This window comes from Podarcis cretensis (assembly GCF_951804945.1).
Source record: "Podarcis cretensis genome assembly, chromosome: 10".
Classification (NCBI taxonomy): domain Eukaryota; kingdom Metazoa; phylum Chordata; class Lepidosauria; order Squamata; family Lacertidae; genus Podarcis; species Podarcis cretensis.
The window spans coordinates 45,709,428-45,732,369 of NC_137179.1; the positions used below are offsets into that span (position 1 = coordinate 45,709,428).

The following is a 22,942-nucleotide window of genomic DNA, read 5'->3' on the forward strand; positions in this document are numbered from 1 at the left end:
CGCCGCCGGCGGGGCCAAAGGCGCCTCCTCGCCCCCACCACCTGCAGGCTGCCTTGCAGATCCAAGCGGATGGCAAGGCTGAGATGCGGAGCGGGAGTCTCCTTGTGGATTCTCGCGCTGGCCCTTCTCAAGGTGGGTGGCAGCCACGCGCAAAGCAAGAGGATGGGGAGGGAGGGGGGGGGACTTGCAAGGCAGGAGCCGAAGCTGGAGACAAGCCGGGATAGAGCATGAGACTCTGAATATCGAGATCCAAAAGATCCATGCATTGCGGGGGGTTGGACTAGATGACCCTCGGGGTCCCTTCTATGATTCTCCCTTCTGGCAAACGCAGCCTGCCTCCTCCAGTGCTACCTGTCAGATCAGCCTCTAACTTACCTTTGCTTTCAGCGCCAGCTTATCAAACAGGATCCCATCCAGGATGGAAGTTCTCTCCTGCGTTCTCCTCTCTCTCCCCCCCCCCCCCCCCACATAATGATACTTCTCCAAGCTGGCTGCACAGAAGTTAACCACTACTGATGCAGTTTCTGAGTATTCAAAAAGAGTTCATCATCTTGCACATGAATTACCATCTTTTCACACCTGTGACCCGCACACACCTATTCAAAGAGGAGAATGGGGCAAAGTGGAAGCTGTGTTCTGCTGCTGGGGTCTGTGTCTACAGGTGTTGGGTATTCCATGTACACAGTGCAAGGCATGTGTGTGTGATTTTACATGCGCACATATAAGGAAGTCATTTCCATCCAAACTGAGGGACTTGTTCCATGTCAGTATGTTTAAGATTAAAGTGCCGCAGTCTGAAATTTAGAACGATTGCCTCAGGTGACCGTAGAAGAGACAGAAATCGTTTGCTCTTGGATGAGATAATCACTGTATGCTGTTTCTGATCCTTCTCCAGAGTGGTCTAGGAGCTCCAGTAAAATGCACCATCAACCAGACAGAGTGGAAGGTCTCCAGCCAGTCTGTCCATCTCAGGTGGGACAGTTTGGGATACCCCTGTAACTTCAGCGTTACCTGCAACTCCCACAATGCCTTGTACAGGGTTTGCCAGCCCATCCAGAAAGTCAACGGTTCCTATGAATGTGACTACAACGGCTTGGAAGCAGGGACTTGGTACTATATCAGGATTGTCTCTCTATCTGATGGAGAAACCAGCAATATCACATTGCAAACAGGTATGGGTGACAGGCGCAGGTTTGATGAGCACTTCGAGGGGAGTTTTGGCATAGAGGGAGGATCTGTCATTGCCCTGTTGTCTCTGTGATGTTCAACCTGAACTTCTGAAATGGAGATTATGAAGGGATAGCACAAGTCATTCCAAATACTTTTCAATATATTCCAAATGTAGGTCAGTGGGTACATAATTAATCCACACACACCCCCACTTGCTAGAACTTTATTCTAGTTCCTAAAAACAATCTCTCTTAGTTACGCTTAATAACTGGTTTGACTTTCAAGGTGAGCAATGATCTGGAACTCATTAAAAGAGGTGGCTTGAAATCTTAAAAAGAAAAAAAAATCAAGCATATATATTGTACTTTACAACTGGGCTTATATTTTGAGTTTCTGTTTATATTAGTCATTATTTTTAGTAAGCTCACTTTAGTAATTTTGTCCCAATTTAGGCTGCAATCCTATGCTCCCTTACCTGGAAGTAGCCCATTTTGGACTGCTGGGCATCTTTCCTGCCTTTAGTTGTTTAGTGGCTGTATACAGATTTTACCCAGGATAGTTGAGTGATACTTGATGGTAACTATCTAAGTGACTTTCTTTTCTCAAATAATGCAGTTAGAATAACACTGAAAAAATATGGATGGTTCTTCTTACAGGTACATAGGTGAGATTAGTCATGAATAGTCACTCAAAAGTATGTCCACTCAAAAGTAAGTCCTATTGAGTTAAGTGGGACTTACTCCCTAGTAAATGTGGAGTGCAGGATTGCAGCTTTAAGAGTTAAAGAGAAAGTGATTATGAAAGCTTTCCAAGGAAACATACTCGGTCCTATATATATTTAAAGGACCTGCAAATGCTCTTAGTTTTTAACATCAGTCATCACAGAGCATTTGTGTAATATTCCATAATATGTTATCAGATGCAGTCCTAGATGCACAGTTTAAAAATGCATTGTAGTTTGCATTTGAAATTGATGGTAGCAGAATAATCCAAAGTGATGATTCTTAGTTATTGTCTCAGGACACATTTCCTTACCTACTTACACCTCAAACTAACTGATACATTATTAATGTAATTTCACACAGCCCAGCAAAGCTTCCACTATAATGATTAGGGTGTATCTTGCAATATCATATTACTGATAGGACAAGTTCTCAAGGTAGAAACAGACTACAGAGCATTATTTTCCACAGCAAGTGAAATGTTATGCAAATAAAAACATTTCGTATTTGGTTTGTAAATATCATTTGCAACATATATCCATGCTTTTTGGAAATTGTGTACTGTATTCTTCTTAGTCCTCAGAGCAGACCAATGAAATTGATAAACCTAAGTTAGACATGTCATATTAAATATATATAGCTAAGAAGTCTTCATCCCCTTCAGATACAGTATAATCAATTGTGCAATATAATCTATTCCTGTGCACAATACTCTAAAATGCTTTTTCAACTTGGATGTTTAAAAGAGTAATAGTGCATTCCTGTCAATGTGTACTCAGAAACATGTGCCATTGTGTTCTATGGGATTTACTCCTAGGTACACATTACTTGGGAGTAAGCCCCCATTGGACTCTGTAGGACTTACTTCTGAGTAGTCAAGCGTAAGATTGCTCTGCAAATGAAATACTCTAAGACATTATTGTACTTCAGGACATAACTTAATAAGCATTTTTGTATGAGAACAGGGTTCATATTTTTCAAAATTTGAGACAGATAGACATCTAGCTTCTCTGTAAGAGCACTAGCTTTTTGTCAGTACATTGATTTGGCAACAAGAAATTGATGTGGAATAGGACTCCTCCTATTGAAGCCACTTGCAATGCTTTGCTAGGAAGCAGGATAGAAACTGAAATAATAATAACTGGTGCAATTGGCTTCTTATATGGAATCTTTACAAAAAGCACAACTTTTCAAAGTTTCAGCACAATTGATTTCTTATTTAAATGTCAAATTGTGTAGCCAGTGTTCGATAAGAGTCCCTCAAAAATACCTTCTTAGAAATATCTTATTTCTATGATATATCGGTATTGGACAGCTGCCAGTCAAGAACTTTATAACAATGTAAATGGTTTTTTAAGTGTTTGTTTCCAGCCAGGGCTTTTCAGGCCAGGCACTTCCCAAGCTCATTGTTCCTTTGTTATAACGGATGTACAGAGGACTGGGTGTTTTGTGTTCTGGGCTAGATAGATTAGATAAAGTCTGAATTTCTGAACTTCGCCTTCTAGGCACGCAACCTTTCAAAATTTGCTTTAGAAGTTGTATCCCACCTCCACGTCTTTCCTCATTTGTGTAAGTTTTTAATTTAAGGGGCAACCCCAACTAGACTTAAGCACCCTGAGAAAGTTGTATTTGCTTAATTATTCCGCAGAAATCAACACAGGTCTTTAAAAGGGACTGGATGACTTGAAGCGTTCTCCATCCCACAGTTCAGGGCAGTAACAATCTGGTAAAAACATAAAACCCTACCAGGTGTTAAACCTCAGCCCTTATACCATCATATTATTCTACTATCCAAAACCCAGAAACATTTTTAGCACTTTGTAAATCACATAGGCAGAACCTTGAATTTCCATTATCAGAGCACCAATGGCACATGCTTCTAATGACCAACCTCTGTCAGAAGGCAGCTGCAGCTTCCAAAAATGCTATCAAGGGCAGTATTTTGTAGAGTAAATTGCAATAGTCTAGTCATGAAGTTATGAAAAAATGAGTGGTGGTTGCTAGGTACAAATCTGAGGAGAAAGGCAGTGTAACCAGGTGGATTACAGATGGCATGATACAGGAATGGCCAGTTGGTAGCCTAGATTGGTGAGGGCAGCACACCTGTCAGATGAGGAGTTGGTTTGTTCTTGCAAGCCCCAGCCAATGAGCTACTGATTTGGATAATGGGGCATCTACATTAGAAGCAATACACAAATCTCTCCAGTGCTCAAGGCCACTGGCCAAAAGCAGTGTGGAAGTGATCAACACACAGCTTCTGACCCTTATATTACTTCTGGGAAAGCAAAATGTGAGAGTGTCCCTATTGCTATTGCATAATCACCCCGTTACTTTCCACGGTGGTGTTGTCTTTCTTGTGCTCCTTTTGACTGTGGCACCTATTCTGGTATGAAGAAGAGCATGCTCTGAAGATCACTCTGTCACTTTCTTTGGGGTGCCCTCCAGGTGAGAAGCAGGGGCGCCGACTTATAAAAAATATTGGGGGGGCAGGGGCCCATACCGACTTATAAACAATATTGGGGGGGCCCAAGACCTCCAAACCGCTGCTGCTGGGGGAACGAAAGGGGCGAGCCCCGGGCTGCCCCGACCTTAAGTGAACCTGTGAGGGCCCGCCCTTTGCGGCATCCGATTGGCTGCTGCCGTGGGCGGTGAATATTAATGAGCTAGGGGGAATCCCCGCTTCTCGCGGGGCTGACGCCGGCCCCGCGAGATTGTTGATGGGTCGAGAGCCTGCAACCCCACCCCCTCTATAGATCGGGAGTGGCTTTGTTTTTGTTAAATTATTGGGGGGGCAGGCCCCATGGAGTCGGCGCCTATGGTGAGAAGCAACATGCCTGCGTGGCACGATTGACTTAGGGATTTGTGCTACCACACCAAAATCAATGCAAGAGAGTTGTGAACCACTTCAACCTGGGTTGCCTTTGGTCCTGCTCCCAACAGAGGCTACTGAGACAGCGTTGTGCACTAATAACTCCTACTGTGTTATCATCACCTGTGTCATCACCCACTATGCCCCTCCCATTTAAACTGTGATCACTCTCAGTCAGTCAAATATCTTCCTCCTCCATCCTCCTCCTCAGAGTGCTTGGTTTAGCCTTTTCCACTTTGAGGTATCATCTGTTCCTCTCCCGTTCTTCAAACACCACTTACATGCTGAAGAGCTCCTTTCTGCTCTTTTCCTTGGCATGTTGTTGACTTCGGCTCACCTTCCCAGTGACTGCTGTGGAGAACTTTTATTTTCATACTTGTTAAAAGATTAAGTGAATTTGTGTGCATTGCATTAGGGTTTATTACGTGTTTGTTTGTTTTCTGGAATGCAGACCCCTTGCCACCTGCGAGATTTGAAATTAAAAAAGAAGGAATTACAACCACAACCTTGCAGGTGTGGTGGAGCCTATCCTTAGGAAAAGTAGACTGGTATGAGCTGCAGTTACTTGAGAGTAACACCAACAAAGTCCATGAGGTCCAAGTTCCTGGAGGCCTTTCAAGAAATGAACAGACATTTGCCAATCTCACCCCTGGAAGCAGATACACTATATCGATCAGTGCAGCTGCTGGAAATAAAAAGAGCCCTTCAACTAACATCAGTGGTTCTACTGGTAAGACATCTTTCTTTGACTAATCCTACAATAATATTGGAAGCGGGTGGCGCTGTGGGTTAAACCACAGAGCCTAGGACTTGCTGATTAGAAGGTTGGCGGTTCGAATCCCCACAACGGGGTGAGCTCCCGTTGCTCGGTCCCTGCTCCTTCCCCCCTAGCAGTTCGAAAGCACGTCAAAGTGCAAGTAGATAAATAGGTACCGCTCCTGCGGGAAGGTAAATGGCATTTCTGTGCGCTGCTCTGGTTCGCCAGAAGCTGGCCGCATGACCCGGAAGCTGTACGCCAGCTCCCTCGGCCAATAAAGCGAGATGAGCGCCGCAACCCCAGAGTCAGCCATGACTAGACCTAATGGTCAGGGGTCTCTTTACCTTTACCTTTACAATAATATTATTCCACTTGCATTTCTCATGTCCCGTAAAAGGCTATGGTGAAAACATAGTATCAAACAAGAAATAAGCATTAAAAAGATGACAACAGGTTAGTTACTGAAAATCAGCGAAGTGATATCCACAATCCCATCTAGCCATTTAAACAGGTATTGCATCAGAGTAGCATTAGGATGGCTTTCTGTTTTAATTGCAGCCATTTTGATTTCTCTTCTAAGCATAAATAAGTATTTTGAGTGAAGCATAACAGTCTTTGTTTTGTAAAATATGCAATATATTTTAAGGACATTTGTGTTGCAAATCCTAAATATTTTAACAGCTGTACAATTTTGTTTGTATATAAACCATTTTTCTCCCTCCCCACTCCTTCTCTCTTAACAGCTCCTTCTCCAGTAGAAAATATCCAGGTCTTAGTCAAGGCTGAAACAATCCATGTTTCGTGGTTGCCAGGTGCTGGAAATGTGGATCAATACGGGCTGGTTTTGCTGGATAAAGATGGCCCAGTTCAACAAACGCATCTAGAGAAACACTATTTGGCATACAATTTTTCAGGACTAACACCAGGACGTCTGTATAATCTCACTGTCATTTCCAAAGCTGCAGGGCTGGAGAACTACAATTTTAGACTAATTAGGACTGGTAAGGTTTTACAGATCTTTCCTTGAATAAGAGAACAGAGTGTGGGGATAAAACTACCAATACATTTTTCAGTAGAAATCTAACAACTTAGCCTCCTGTGAGGATCGCAGTCGACATTTGAAAGATTTGTTCATATAAATGTCCCAATAGACTGACTGCAGAGCAGGAGATTGTAAGGAGTGCCTGCAGATTTTTTTGGGAAATGTGAAGGGCTGCAGTCTCAAGCTACTTGAGATCTTTAGGAGATTTGTGTAATTCAGAGTCTCGTGTGTAAATCTGAGTGCATATGAGTCACCAGCATATATGGGTTGTCCCTCTCGCATCAGTAATGGAAGTAGCTCCAAGCATTCCCCTTGGAGGAGTCCAAGGAGCACGCATCAGAGATCCAACCCACAGCAGCCAATTGCTGGATCAGAGCAACTGAATATAATAAAGTCAGCAGTTGGCACATGCTAGGTATTTCTGAACATTCGCTTTACTCGTTTAGACTCTGAATTAAGGTAACTCTATTCATCATTTATATTTTAGCCTCCCTGCGCGTTGACAGTTTCACTTGGATGTTTTGTGTAAGCACTGTTGCCTTAAAAAAAATATTAGATAGTAGTCAAAAAGCCAGCTTCAAAAGTAGTTAAATAAGGTTGCTCAAAATTCTGTGGCTTTCCCAATGGTGTTGGATTGCAGTTCCCATTAACCCTAACTCTTGGCCATGCTGGTTGAAGCTATTGGGAATTAGGGTCCCAAAACCACTGGAGTCCCCAAACCACATGTTGTCCATCGCTGCTGTAGACTCAGTGACACCATATTGAACCTGGGGCCATCTGTGTTCAAAGCAGATGCTCTAGCACTGTGGTAGGGCCATTTCGCAAAATGTCCTGTGTCAGATCAACAAAGAATTCTAATTAAACTGTAAACCACCCTGTGATCCTCGGATGAAGAGGGGTATAAATTAGCAATCTTATGCCATTATAATCTGGATAGCTCAGTTGGTTAGAGTGTGGTGCTGATAATGCCAAGGTTGCAGGTTCGATCCTCATAAGGGACAGCTACATATTTCTGTGTTGCAGGAGTTTGGACTAGATGATCCTTAGGGCCCCTTCCAACTTTATAGATTCTCTGTAATTGGGGATTTTCTCTAAGACAGAATGTTGAAGTCAGATCACCTAATGTCATGTAATGCATGGTGGTTGATAGTCTGTGGGGTGGGGAAATTTGGGACCCAGCTCACTGGCTGAATCTGGTTCCCACCCCCTTGTTACACAGAGAAGATAAACCCTGCTAAACCCATTTAATCATGCAAATTCCAAGGCTGCTTCCTAGATGGCATCCACTATTTTTCCTCTTCACTGCTGCTGTTTTCCTCACTTCTGTCCTTCCACAAGTGTTCCTAGACAAATAGGGATTGTGTACTAGATGTGATGATGTTACAGTCTATTTGGCTGTCAGATTTGGCTATTTGCTGATTTCACTAAGGAACAATTAAGCCCATTTAGTGAAGGCATTGCTGCCTCTAAAGGTCACCCAAGTCAACACCATTGCTACCCTTTATGAATGATTTGTGAATAATCACTTAAAAGGGTATCATTTCCCAAATTTTGAGAAACATTTTTGTACTCAGCAATAGTACCTATTACTGTTCTGTGCATTGTTATCCTAGTTTCCAGTATTACATACAGTTCTGAAGTCTACACAGCCGATAAATTTCTTACTCTTTTTTTTATAAAAATAGTTCCAGCCAAAGTTTTAGATTTGCTGGTAACTAATGACGGCAGCTTGGATACCCTAAAAGTGACATGGAAGGGGCCTCCAGGAAACCTTGATTTCTACAACGTCACCTTGTTTCATCTTGGATCTGTTAAAGAAAGGAAATCTTTAGAGTCACATGTTACAGGGACATACTTCAACAAACTAGTATCGGGACGTCTTTATCAAGTTGATGTCAACACAGTCAGTGGTGAATTGTTCACTGGAGCGACAGCATATGGCAGGACAGGTACGTTTCTACAATTTTCTAATCAGAAACACTTTCACGTTTTCCACCTATTACCTTCCATACAGGAGGTATTATGGGGAAAGACAAGATTTTGGTTTCGGTAGAATACAAAAACATTGTACCCACTTGCAGTTCTCTCTACTGACCGGTCTATCTGCAGCAGCCTTCTCTTAGCAAATCCGTGTTATATCCTCTGAAGGAAGATCAGGACAAATCTTGATATTATCTCAGAAAACACATGGCCCTGGCCTGCGTTTGATGAGACAGTCTGGACTGTGGGGTTGGGTACTAGCAGGACAGAACTGCTGTCAAGAGAAATGTTTAAGTGTGCCCCAACAGTTCACTGTTCAAGGACCCTACGTATCAGCCATTCTTCATCCCAGCCTGGTCACTTCTAGTTTCAGAGTCTAGCTGGATAAAAAAAGCATTCCCATCCACCTGCCATTCCTCCCTTACAATTGTCCTCCATTGCTGGCCTGATACAGGAAACAGAACCATATACTGTTCTTTCATTGGGCATTGAAAAGTAATGTTAAATTCATGCTTCCAGTATTGCCTAGTCATTTTGAGAACAAATATGGGAAGCTATTGACTAGAAGGTTGTTAACTGAAGTACACTTGTGAACCAATGACCTCTTCCATGATAGATCACAGTCTTCTGTTTCATGTTGTTGAAATTATATGTTTCAGTTCCCCAGAAAGTTTCAGAGCTGAAAGCTGACAGCATGGGCTCATTAAGAGCTCTGAAAGTGAACTGGTTGCCCCCTACTGGAGACTGGGAGAAGTACTGTATTGTGCTGTTTGACCATGCTACGGTGCTGCTGAATACTACAGTGGAGAAAGACCAAAGGGAATATATTATCACTGGTTTAAGGCTTATTCCAGGAAGACAGTATGAGGTGGAAGTTACTGTCGTAAGTGGAGACTTGAAGAACACAGCACGCTGCAAAGGCAGGACAGGTAAGCAAACTTTTTTTATGGTACTGTAGTCAGAAAGAAACCCTGAAAACTGACAGAGAGATTGTTTGTGGGTGATTAGATGTAGTCTATTATGGGATGCATTTGCCTTTGCGAAATGCTTATGTGTGGATTTATAATGCTATTCTAACGTTGGCTGTGTTTGCATGAGCAGATTCAATGAGCATTAAGTGTATCAGTAGAGATCAGTCACAAGAAGGTGGCTTAAACATTTTATTTTCACTGTCCGTATTGCGATAGGTATAGTTTTACACATTTATAATAAGCAACCTATTGTTTACTCAGACTGAAAACTTTTGCATTACCTGTTATGTGACGTCTTTTAAGTGGATGTCATGTAACTGCCATGGCTTCTCTCAAATAATTCTGGAAACTATGGTTTGTTAAGGGTGCTAAGAGCTCTTAAAGGTAAAGGTAAAGGGATCCCTGACCATTAGGTCCAGTCGTGGTCGACTCTGGGGTTGTGGCGCAAATCTCGCTTTATTGGCCCAGGGAGCCGGCGTACATCTTCCGGGTCATGTGGCCAGCATGACTAAGCCGCTTCTGGCAAACCAGAGCAGCACACGGAAACGCTGTTTACCTTCCCACCAGAGTGGTACCTATTTATCTACTTGCACTTTGACGTGCTTTCGAACTGCTAGGTGGGCAGGAGCAGGGACCAAGCAACGGGAGCTCAACCCATCGCAGGGATTCAAACCGCCGACCTTCTGATCAGCAAGTCCTAGGCTCTGTGGTTTAACCCACAGCGCCACCCGCGTCCCTAGAATGCCCTTATTCCCCTCACTGAGCTACAATTTCCTAATTTTCCTGGGGAGATGCATAGATCGCTAAACCACGCTGGGAATTATAACACTGCCAGGGGAATAGGGTGTCTCCTTACAACTCTCAGCAACTAGCCAAGCTACAGTTCCCAGGATTCTTTGGGGGAAGCCATGACTGTTTAAAGTGGTATGACACTGCTTAAAATGTATGGGATATATGTGGCCAGAATAAACAAAAGGCCATATTTCAAGTAATAATAATAATCTTTATAACGGTCCAACGACCCATAACATAGATACAGAATAAAATACAGACTCATATAGACAACCCCCCAGGGAAGGGAGACTGAAGCGTTATTTGTTTAGTCATGGGTATGCTGGTCATTGATTCATATGACTACTGAAAGAAACATTGCCAAGTTGGTTTTGGTTTCTTGCTCTTGGGCTTGTTGATCGGAAGTTTGTTGGTTTGAATCCACGCAACAGGGTGAGCTCCCATTGCTCTGTCCCAGCTTCTGCCAACCTAGTACAGTGGACCCTCCGGATACGAGCTTAATTCATTCCAAGGGTCCTTACGTACCCCGAAAAGTCTGCAACATGAGGTGCCCCCTCTGCGCAAGCACACAGCACGATAGAGTGCTTCTGTGCATGCGCGTGGGGCGAAACCTGGAAATATACACTTCCGGGTTTGCCGGGTCCGCAACCCGGAAGTTACGTTATGCGATGGTCCACTGTAGTTCAAAAGCACACCAGTGCAAGTAGATAAATAGGTATCACTGCAGAGGAAAAATAAACGGCGTTTCCATGCGCTCTGGCTTCTGTCAAGGTCCTCCGTGCACCAGTAGCGGTTTAGTCATGCTGGCCCCATGACCTGGAAAACTGTGGATAAACGCCAGCTCCCTTGGCCTGAAAAGCAAGTTGAGCGCCGCACCCCATAGTAGCCTTTGACTGGACTTAACCATCCAGGGGTCCTTTACATTTTACCTACCACTCACGGGCAACCTGTGTCTTTCCACCTCCCTAGATGCAGCGCCCCAAGTCTCACACTGCTGTTGCTGCTGTAAAGCACTGTTCTTGACAGAGGGGAAATGGCTAGTAGGTCCATGGTCTGTGGTTTGATTGCACAACTGCAGGAATACCTACCTGCTGGATATTTTTCCAAGGACAGCAGTCTCTGGCAGTGGCAGTGGTGGCAGGCGTGAGAGGCTTCAGTTATAAGAAAAGCATTGTTATAAGGAAAAGTAGAATGGGCACAGCACAGGCAAGAACAGAGCAAGCTGTCTGCAGCTGGTTTACTGGGAGGGACCAGATTATTTGGGTCACAATTGGAGGAAGGCGGGCGGGCTGGGCTGGGGTGTGTGGCAAGCGGACCCTATGTGTCTGCATCAGTTCCTGTGAATTGATTTGACAGAAACAGAGAGAACAAATAGGTGCTGAATGATGAGAACCTCCCCCAAACTGCCACATTCTTGGTATTGTATAAAAATCAAACAGAAGAAGTATTAATAGTATATACATTTATGCTTGCCTGTTGTGCGGTCATTAATCTAAAGGAGGGTGATTTTTGGAACAGAATATCACATTGTGGTTTCTCCTGTCACCTACTGATACTTATTTAAGCACAAGGTTTAGATATTATTATTATTATTATTATTATTATTATTATTAATGAACTGAAAATTGGTTTTCTTATCATTTTGACAAGAAACTGCCCTGCATAAAAAAGCCTTGGAGACTAACCATAACTGGCCCATGAAATGGAATTTGCCTCCTCCTGAAATAAGCTATTGCTGTGTGCAGCAAGCCAAGTATTCAAAATTTACAAAAAGGAAGGGAGTAGCCTGGAAAACAATAGATAGAAGGGTGTATAAGAAATCAGGGTGGGAAACTCTGCCTTATCTTACACCTCGTGTTGATTATTTTTCCTGCTACACCCTCCCTTTTGATTCTTTAGACGTTGCATGCTTTTTGACTCTTTGACACCATATTTTTTTCATAACCACAGAATGCCAGATTATTGTGGATTGTAGGAATGCGCTATTCATAGTCATTTTGTGATCTTGCAAAGTTCAACAAGCATCCTTTTGATGTCATTCTGAAGCAAATCCTTTTAACTTAGTGGAGGGAAACTGCTATTCGGTAACAATAACGTTCCCATTTAGAGACAGTACTTATGGTGTCCCGTGTCTGTTTTAGTCATTCCACATAGGAGATGAATAAAATGGGGTTACTAAATTATTATTTTTTAATAATATTTATTAAAGATTTTCAAATATAACAAAAAAAAGAAAAACATCCAAATTTAAGGCCTTATTTTCAATATCATCTTTCCAGGACTTCCTCCTCCCCACCCCCTCTTGTATTCCAATTCTTTCAAATAGATTCAACAAATTCTTACCCCAAATTTTAAAATTATTATCATTAACCCAATTTAAAAAATATTTTCCCATCCCCTAAAATCGACCTGTTCCCTTCCACGAATTCCCCTCTTTAATATAAGATACAGATTAACATAAAAGAATTTAAAAAAGAATAAAATATAATTTAACACCCTTTGGATTCCAAATTTCCCTCCCCCCTTTCCCGGTTGCGTTCCCAATGTCCATCAAATCCACTGTCTCCTGGAGCTCCCACATCTGAACCATAATCTAAGCCATAATCCTTCACCAGTCCGCTTTGCCGTCTTTTTAATAATCTTTACTGTCTTTTAATCATCTTTAATTTCAAATGTCCAATCTTAGAAAGGGTCTATCTTCCAACTTTGTCCAGTTCTTGTTTTTCTTGTTGTTCTTGATGTTCTCTCTTCTCCTCTTTTTTTTCTTTTTTTCCCCCTGCTCTCCTGCACAAATGTTCTAATTCCAAAAAGCTTGTAATTCCTCTACAGAGGCTTTGTTATTCAGGAACAAAACATTACGTCAAGTCCCTTCCATTCTTCAATAGATAAATCTATTGTCTCCTTTAGTGTGTAGACCTCTGTAGACAAAATAGTGTTCCATTTCTGCAGTTTCCCAGGAGATAAAATGTCCGATTCAAATTCCATGCCAGCGATACTTGTAATAACCCACAGCTCCTCTAGAGGGATTATAATAACTCAGTTTCATTCCCGATCTCACCCACCGGTCAAAATAACTTATTATTCCTTATTTTAAACAGTGTATATCCAATTTATAACAAATGTAACCAGCAAAGTCCTCGTAACAAAGTTCTCTTTTTGTTCTTCAGTTTTGGCAGCTCCTTTGACAGCTGTCAAAACCTCTATTTCTCCTCTCCAGGCGCTCTCACGGATCGCTCCCGGGGCTTCCGGGGGGGGGGTTGTATTTTAATTCACATTCCACTCTTCTCCTCCAGCCCAGCTTATAATTTTCCATCACGAAATTAATATCTTTATCAAAAGAAAAGGTTGCGCTCGATCTTAGTTGTCAGGTCCTTTGCTTTAGCTCCTCTACAACAGGGGGGAGGTTGACTTCCTTTTTATACCTCCCCCGCTCGCTCCGAATTTAAGAAAAAATTTATTCCCCTTTTTAATCCAAATTCCAATTACTCACGGGTTGTTCTTTTAAGTCCAGATTTTCAATGGAAGAAGTCAGCGCTCTCCGCCAAATGGCATGCGGCTTCGCTCGGCAGGGGAAGCGGAGGACTCACAGCACCCCCCCCGTCACCCGCTCCGCAGCCTTTAAAAAGTCTCCTTCACGTGGTCGGGGGGCGCAAACGGTGCCAGCCGAGTCACCATGCCCATGGGTTTCAGCGCCCATGGTTTTTGAGGGTCCCCGCGTCGCCGGCGCGGTAGAACCCAGCCCCTGCCGAGCAGACTCCCTCCGGAGCTCGGAGGGAGTCCGCCATTCGGCGATGGCGCCAACCCGGAAGTCCAAAATGGTGTTACTAAATAGAGCTATAAGGTTAGGCTCTTGAGTTCAAGTCTCAGTTGATAAAAAGTGTTCTGTGCTGTTTTAAGAAACTGAAGCCAATTAGATGCAGATGCAGAATCCTGCATCTCACAGAAACTTCCAGACATTTCTGTAAATCACTGGATCATACCTTTTGATTTGTTCAGTTTAGTTTAGTTTAAAATCTGATTACATACAGATTGTGAATTTTCATGAGTGAACACTCCATTTGTTGAATAGCTGAACAAATGTCCCTCCCACACACATTGTACTCTGTTTAAAGCCTTTCATAAATTAGGAGCTACGTTGTTAAATCCTAATAGCATAGCTAAATAGCAGATGGAGCTTAATTGTCATCTTTGATACTTAACACATGCGTTTTCATTTAATAGCAAGAGAATAAAGCCTGTTCTAATAGTAACTTGCAGACAGAAAACCAAAAGAAACACAAAAAGTAAAGGTAACCACACTGGCCCATAAGAAAATTTCCAAAATCCACATTAGGGCAGTAACTTTCATCAGTCCTGCCAAAAAGTCACAAAATAGCATGCAAGCTTTTGAGTTCTCCATAACTCTTCATGAAGCTAGATGATAAATGAAGCCAGGCTTTCTAACCTTCTGGAGAACTAAAGTGCTTGCACACGGTGATATTTGGGTTCACCTAATAAAAGTATTTGCTTTAAAAGGAAAAGGAAAGCTCCTTGAAAAAGCAACTTGCTAATCTGCAAAAAGTAAACTACACAGGTTTTGAAAGCTGTGAGCTGAAGCATGGTTATGATGGGGTGTTTCTCACTGGGGAAGGGCCATAACTCTGTGGTAGATCATATCATAGAATTGGAAGGGATCGAAATGATCATCTAGACCAACTCCGGCAGTGCCAGAATGAGGAAATGCATGCAGAAGTCCCATCCCACTCCCAGCCTCAGTCTTTGGCATCCTCTGTTAAAAAGGATCAGGTTGCAAGTAATTTAAAATACTTCTTTTTGAGAGCTATTACCTGTCAGAATAGCTATTACTGGGCTTAATAAACATATGGCTGTTCCCTGTATTCATTTGGCTAGGGTGTGGGGGTTGCTTGAAATTGCTTCTGCATGGCTGCTTTTTCTCTTCTGACTTATGGATGAGGCCCATCTGTGCAGCTTTCCTGAATGTTTTTGCTAGGCATGTCTGGCGGTGGTGTGGGGCAGCTACCACCCTACAGAAGCAGTGAGAATTGGTGTCCATCTCATGTTGATATTATGAGTCACAAACCCTGTGCTTAAGATGTTATTTTATTCTCTGGTTAATTGTGCTGTTTTGAATGCGCATTTTATAACAGACTTCCTTTAGCAATGTTTTCTTTTGAAATACTCAGTGCTTTTTGTTTGTGAACTTTGCTGCACTAAATGTAGTTGGCCTCTTTGGAATGATTTGTTTCGGAATCTTTAAGTTTCCTGTTAATTATGTCGCTTCGAATGTACGCTTTATATTTGACTTTCTTCAGTAATGTTTTATTTTGGATTTTTATTTATTTATTTGATGTTTCCATGCGTTGTAAACTGCTTTGAGATTTTTTTTTTAAAAAAAATAGAAAGCGGAATAGAAATGTAAATAATAATAATAAAGTAACCTGTAGAGGAAACACAGCAAGCTGAGTAGAATACAGATAGTATCGCAGCTGCTTTAATCAATGTCTGTTCACTAACTAATGTTGCCAACTGTCATCAGTTTGCTGGGACATATGTAACGATTATTCACTTTTAATCCATTGTATCTATTTTCCTGTAACAGAAATCGTAACTACTATGGTTCAGCCCATTGTTTGCAGTCATGTTCCGCACTGAGCATTAGCATGATAGCTGAAATGTGTAACAGTATTAATATTTTATCGGGTTGTGAAATCTCCTCTTGCTGTGGCTCATCTGGTGTTAAGTATTCCTCTCTCTCCCCCCCCCCCCACCCCCTGTTTCTCTTTCCCACAGCTCCACAGCCAGTTCTCCAGCTCCGTGTAAAGCACGCCAATGAATCCTCTCTCACCATCATGTGGGTGACGCCTCTGGCTGAGTGGGATGGTTATGTGGTTTCACTGGGAGACAGAAGCCTCACGGTCATAAACAAGGCTCTTGCGAAAGAAGCCAAAGAATTCACTTACACAGACCTGTTACCTGGACGGAAGTACACGGCTACAGTCACCAGCATAAGTGGGGATCTGAGCAATAGGACTTCTGTTGTGGGACGCACAGGTAGCATACGGTTGGCATAATGTTTCTTCGAGCTTTCCTTAAACAGCAAGCATCATGTTTTGCTTTCTGGGAACTTAGTATTCCTGTATAGCAGAGGGTTGGACTAGATGAGCCTCAGGGTCTCTTCCAACTCTACAGTTCTATGATTCTATGTCTTTTTAAAAGTAGGGGATGTGCACACTCAAAACTATTGTGAACGACACTGTGGTGTTTTAATCAATATACATAACTGTATTGTTGCAGCTGTTAGGGTTGTTGGGTTTGTTTAGGATAAATAATCTTTTATCTGTTCATTGACCACGATTCTGGCCTTGAATTGCAGTTCCGGCACAAGTGACAAGTTTAAATGTGGCAAACCAAGGAACAAGCAACAGCCTATTCACCAGCTGGATAAGGGCCCACGGAGATGTTGATTCTTACCAAGTCTTACTCATTCATGAAAACGTTGTCATAAAAAACGAAAGTGTTCCTAGTGACACCAACAAATACCACTTCCAGTCTCTAAAACCTGGAGGGCTCTACTCAGTGGTTGTCACCACGGTTAGTGGAGGAGTATCTTCAAGACAAGCAATCGCAGAAGGGAGAACAGGTAAAGGGGAATAAATGAAAGCTTTGTTGAGATAGAAAAATGTGAAAATCACAGGCAGTGTTCTATTTTCCATCCCACAAAAATATATCACTCAGTGTTTTAGCTTTCCTCCATGTGCAGCCATGTTTCACTGTTGTTTCATAGTTCAATTCAGCAAAAAGTTCCGCGTGTTTTGTATATTGTGCTTTATCCACACTTGCACAGCATCATGGGTTCTCTAGTCTTGAGCTTCTCAGTTCCAGCGATATATGCATTTGTGTGTGTGTGTGTGAGAGAGAGAGAGAGAGAGAGAGAGAGAGAGAGAGAGAATGTCTTTAGTTCAAAGACCTTCTGTATCATCACTAAAATGCAGGGATCACAAGAATGTGTCATGGCTGACCATTAATATGACAATGATCTTTAAAACATAACTGATAAAAAACTGAATTTTTAAAAAAATGACAGACACTTTTTTTTTAACTAAAGGTTTGTCAGTAGCAGAACTGAAGCATTTAGGAGTGGATTTTATTTGTTGAGTGTTTTGTATATGTTGGAAATATGTCCCATTGGGATGTGGCCATATATATATATATATATATATATATATATATATACACACACACACACACATATACATACACATACATATTACTTCTGGTAATTCTTGGGAGAACTAAACACATCTAGCTTAGCTCTGCAGCCAAGGTGGGGCAAAATGCTGCTTCACGCCCTCCCAGATTTTTAATTTATTTTTTAATTATAACATGACAGTCTCCAATTAAAGAACGACAGAGAACAGGACAACAAAACCTAATCTGGAAGAGCCTCCCCACCCCCTCCTGACTGAAGACTTTCCCTGATTGAGTGTGGATTTTTCATGATCACAGTCACCCTATAAGAAATGACCCTGACAACAACAGCATATATAGTAACATGAACATTGAAGTGTTAAATGTTAGGCCATTGTATTAGGGGCTGGAGTTAAACTCCACCCCTTGGACTTCCCTTTGTTCTGCTTTTCAGTTTCAGCTGTTTAAAGACAGTGATAAAGCACGTTTGTTTGCCTGCTGTAAGAATTAAAGACTTTCTTTCTGCTGCAGTTATTATGATGCGTAGAAGAGCATTGGGTGTTTATTGATAAAGGGTGAAATCATGAGAGAGCTTAAAGTGACCTGGGAAAAATATTATCCTAAATTATCCTTTTAAAGCACTACTATACTCGCAATCATAGAAGCTTTTTTCTTGAGGCTTAATGGGAGATAATGAAAACAGTCCTAGAAGAAGAGAAACTGTGCTGTGCCCAATAGCTGGCTGGCCACCTCGGCTGTAACTCAGGCCTAATTTCCTATTTTTCCAATGTATGCAACTCAGCATGAGGCCTTTTCAGAGTTTTTGGACAAATAAGTCCACCCAGCAACCAGTTTTTTTAAAAAAATCCAAATGCTTTCCACAATTAGTTTCCAGTTGCTTAGTTTGTTCCTTTATATAGCACCTATTTTATTTCATTTTTGTCAAGCATTTTTATAAGTTTCTGAAAGGAAGTCTATTATGCAGCAAATACTGCACAAAGTTAAGGACTCGGTCTCATTGAATTCAAAAAGGAAAAGATATGCATATTATTCTCATCACTCTTTAAATATTTGCCTGTGATGGCATTGTAACATATTCTGTTTCTAAAGTTGGCTTTTTAAAATTGTTGTCATTGAGATACAAAATTAGAACTGAATTTTCAAGAAAACAAACGCCACACAAGTTTTTTTAAAATTTCTTTGTTATAGCATAAACTATTTTGTTTGCTTTAACACGTTTTGGTATCCGCTTGTTGTCCTAACAAGAAAGGGTGGCTACAGGGCTGACCTGCATAAATGTTCTTTCACCTCTTAGAAAATTATTCATAATTCTTTCCACTAGAGGGTGGGAAACTCTCAATATTTCTATGTAATTCTTAGAATTATCTGATGTGATGCTTTTACCAGTTTTAATGTACAACAGCCTCTTGTGAAATTAGTAAGTTGTGTTACTCCAGGTGCTTGCTGTATTTCTTTGGTTGAGTTTGGCTTTCTTCTGGGGGAGGGACTTTGATGTTTCGTTTATGTTCTGTGACTTAGCTGCATATTGCTCTTGAGAATTTGCTGACTCAGTGAACAGCACTTATACTATGTGTGCATGCAAACTGTATATTTCTCACATATAAGAGGTGGTTTTAAAAGTTATAAAAGTATTATATTAGCCTTTATCATAGCCACCTGCAGGAAATATGTACAGTGGTACCTTGGTTTACGAACTTAATCCGTTCCAGAAGTCCGTTCTTAAACTGAAACCGTTCTTAAACCAAGGCATGCTTTCCCTAATGAGGCCTCCCGCCGCCGGTGCCCTTCCACCATTTGGCTTCCATTCTTAGACCAAGGTAAAGTTCGCTAACCAGGACACTACTTCCAGTTTTGCAGAGTTTGTTAACCAAATAGTTCGTAAACAGGGCTGTTCTTAAATCGAGGTACCACTGTATTAGGTTTCGGTCCACTATAAGAAAAAAAAGTCCTATTATACAGCATGAGGAATTTCTCTAAATACACTGAAAACACATGTTTGTTTTAATGCTTTGTTGTACAGTTCCTTCCAGCGTAAGCGGAGTAACAGTGAATAATTCAGGGCGGAGCGATTACCTCAGTATTTCCTGGCTGCCAGCTGTTGGAGATGTAGACAGCTATTTGGTAACACTCTCTCATAAAGGGCAGACTGTTCATACTGTCACCATTGCAAAATCTGCCAATGAATGTTCCTTCAACACCCTCACTCCTGGGCGACTCTATGATGTGACAATAACTACAAAGAGTGGAAAATATGAAAAGCAATCCTTCAGTCAGGAAAGAACAGGTAAAAAGGTGAAGGAAAGAGGTATACGATATACTTGCAGTCACAGAGAAACCATGTCACTGTTCCTAGGCATATATTTTTATTTATACAACTGCAGGGAGCATGGGGTAAATCAGAAAAGAGGGAAATGATGATATGACAACAGAGGAACAACATCTGCTGTAGATGTTGGTCCCTCTAATCTTAAAAGCAACATGTCAAATGATTTCAAACGACTTCTTCATAAGAATGTTTAATTATATTCTAGGGAAAGTGTACAAAAGGGGGAAAAACATTTTTAAAAATAGACATTCGTAGCTTAGAAATATTTGCATGCACATTTTCCAGTGAAATGCATTTTATACCAAGGCAGTAAAGGACAAGGACATGGAACAGTACGATCCTATGCATGTCTACTTGGAAGTAAGCCCCACTGAGTCACACCTCAATTGCAGTGTCTATTTCTCCTGAAATCTACTTGCAAAAGATCCCTTGTTAAAGGTCATTTATATCTCAGGAAACCTGAGACTGAGAGAGAATCCATAGCAGAGGTAGTTTGTCTCTTTGCTCAGATTTCACATGTCCGAATAAAACAAGGGTGAGAAACCTTTTGTCCTTCAAATGTTACTCAGCCACAGTTCCCATCAGCTGCAGCAAGCATGGCCCAATGGTCAGGGATGATGAGCATTGTAGTTCAGTAATATGTGGAGGGCCAAAGTTTGCCACCCCTGAAATAAAGCATGCCTACCTTGGTCCAAGTAACATGACCCAGGCATATATCACTTGCTGGATTGGGATTCAGGAACTGTAGGCAAAAAATGTGAATGTTGTCGCCTTATTTTCAGTTGAATCTGGATGGGGTCTGAACTTACATCTCCATCCACATTTTGGCCCATCTAGTCACATTAACTATGCATGACAACAGCTGGATCTGGCTGGGCTTCATTGTCTTCTCTCCACTCCCAACACACACACACACACACACACACACACTCCAGTTTCTTTCTCAAATTAGCCTCAGTCTGCAATGCACATTTATTATTTCTGAAATCAGGACACGTTGGAGTGTGTTCTATCTTTTCAGTGCCTTCAAGCGTCCAGGGACTTACAGTGAGCAATTCTGCAAGAAGTGACTATTTAAAGGTGTCTTGGCAACACGCCACAGGAGACTATGATAATTATGAAGTGATCATCAAGCACAACAATGACTTCATCCAAACAAAAACCGTCCCCAAGGATAAAAACGAAAGTGTGTTCACTAACTTGGTTCCAGGAAGACTTTATAGTGTCACGGTCAGCACAAAGAGTGGAAAATATGAGACTAGTGAAAGAGCCAGTGGAAGGACAGGTAAATAAATGCTCCAGGTGGATAATAATAATATTTTCTCAATGTTGAAAACGTCCAATTTAATTTTTAAATATCCAGTGTTACAGTTTTTGCAAATTTCTTCAGTGAGGGGTCTTCAAAATACGTTTTTCGGGGTGGGGAATTCAAATCTGCTATTATTTTTGTAATTGGACAACATTTAGCTTGGTAAGTCTATGTTGACTGAGAAACAAAGAAGCTGTTTTCAGAAAACTGAAGAATTTTTAATTTTACTTTCTGAAAATGTCAGGTAATGTAAAATATTATAATATATTAATATAACTGCAAGTACTTGGCAATCATTTTTAATGATTTCTATGCAATTTTACACACAGCTTATTTACCGAGCAAAACTAAATTATATTAATTTAAATCAAATATCTTTTGAATTCCCGAGTCATGTACCCACTTTTTAGCAAATTCCCCTCATTTTTGGAATTTGAAAGTTAAAAAAAATTGAACATGGCCTACAACATTGTAGTAGTTTATCCCAGGTATCATCAGTGTATCTTATTGAAATCAGTGTCATTAACCATTCATTGAAGTTTGGTGTGGTTTGCTTTCTCCAAATTGTTATATCACATGTTTGTATTATTAATAAATTAATATATGTCACCATGCAGACATGTATTTACAAAAATTGTGTGAGCCTATGAGAAATTATACGTATGCAAAATATATCTGTGACTTTGTTTTTCCACAAACTAGACTTTTATGCTCCACACATGCTTTCAGCAATGTATTGGCACTTCATATACCTTTGTGGTCAGTTTATTTCTTTTTCAGTAATAGTCATTATTGCTGCCTGACAATGTCCTGTCATTCCTTTCCCAGTCCCAGAATCTGTAAAGAAATTGACTCTAAGCAGTAAAAGCACTGAAGAGCTGTATATTACTTGGTCCAAAGCTGATGGCGATGTTGATCAGTATGAGATACAGCTTCTGTTCAATGACATGAAGGTTTTCCCACCCAATCACCTTGAAAACACCTTTGAAGAATTCAGGTTCACATCTCTAACTCCAGGACGCCTTTACAAAATTGTTGTCATCACAATTAGTGGAAAAGCAGAACGAGCTACTTTTATACAAGGACTGACAGGTTAGGAAAAGTGTATATCAAACAGATTTTGAGTCTGTCGGTGCTGGTACGTTACAATGTGATTTTTTGCAAGTTTTCAGAAACTGGTAGGTCAGACTGAGAAACACAGGTGCCATTTCTCACCACTCAAGACACAGACAGACCTGTGTCTTTAAACATTATTCTGCCTCAGTCACATGTAAAACTGGGGATGGAGTGGTGATTTAAAGTGGAAAGGACGCATGCAAGTAAGGAGTACTGACTCACTCACTTTGTGCCATCTTTTTTTCCCATCACTGTACAACCCCTAAATGGGACACGGGTGGCGCTGTGGGTTAAACCACAGAGCCTAGGACTTGCCGATCAGAAGGTCGGCGGTTCGAATCCCCGCGATGGAGTGAGCAGCCGTTCCTCAGTCTTCTCCTGCCAACCTAGCAGTTCAAAAGCACATCAAAGTACAAGTAGATAAATAGGTACCACTCCGGTGGGAAGGTAAACGGTGTTTCCGTGCACTGCTCTGGTCCGCCAGAAGCGGCTTAGTCATGCTCCCTCGGCCAATAAAGCGAGATGAGCGGCGCAACCGCAGAGTCGGCCACGACTGGACCTAATGGTCAGGGGTCCCTTTACCTTTACCTTATAATCCCTAAATTCATTTTTCCTTCAGTCAAACTCTAGTGCTGGAAACAAACCTGCATGGGAGAAAGAAAGTTGGGTAGAAGAATTA

The 22,942-nt window shown here is 41.5% G+C and overlaps 1 protein-coding gene across 4 annotated transcripts in view; it reads left to right on the top strand.

Moving 5' to 3' along the window:
• The window catches only part of PTPRB (protein tyrosine phosphatase receptor type B), a 72,270-nt gene that overhangs the window by 17,145 nt on the left and 32,183 nt on the right, over positions 1-22,942 (top strand). For 3 of the 4 annotated variants that reach the window (XR_013843183.1, XR_013843184.1, XM_079994006.1), the window contains 10 exons: positions 896-1,172; positions 5,213-5,491; positions 6,262-6,519; positions 8,246-8,509; positions 9,200-9,469; positions 16,094-16,354; positions 16,677-16,943; positions 19,533-19,796; positions 20,860-21,123; positions 21,976-22,239. Coding sequence is in view for 1 of the 4 variants with exons in the window: in XM_079994006.1 (XP_079850132.1) it covers positions 896-1,172; positions 5,213-5,491; positions 6,262-6,519; positions 8,246-8,509; positions 9,200-9,469; positions 16,094-16,354; positions 16,677-16,943; positions 19,533-19,796; positions 20,860-21,123; positions 21,976-22,239 (2,668 nt within the window). In the remaining 3 variants the exon portion in view is untranslated. Of the gene's footprint in view, positions 1-6; positions 133-895; positions 1,173-5,212; positions 5,492-6,261; positions 6,520-8,245; positions 8,510-9,199; positions 9,470-16,093; positions 16,355-16,676; positions 16,944-19,532; positions 19,797-20,859; positions 21,124-21,975; positions 22,240-22,942 lie in introns of those variants that run through there. The other variant, XR_013843185.1, reaches the window with a different exon arrangement.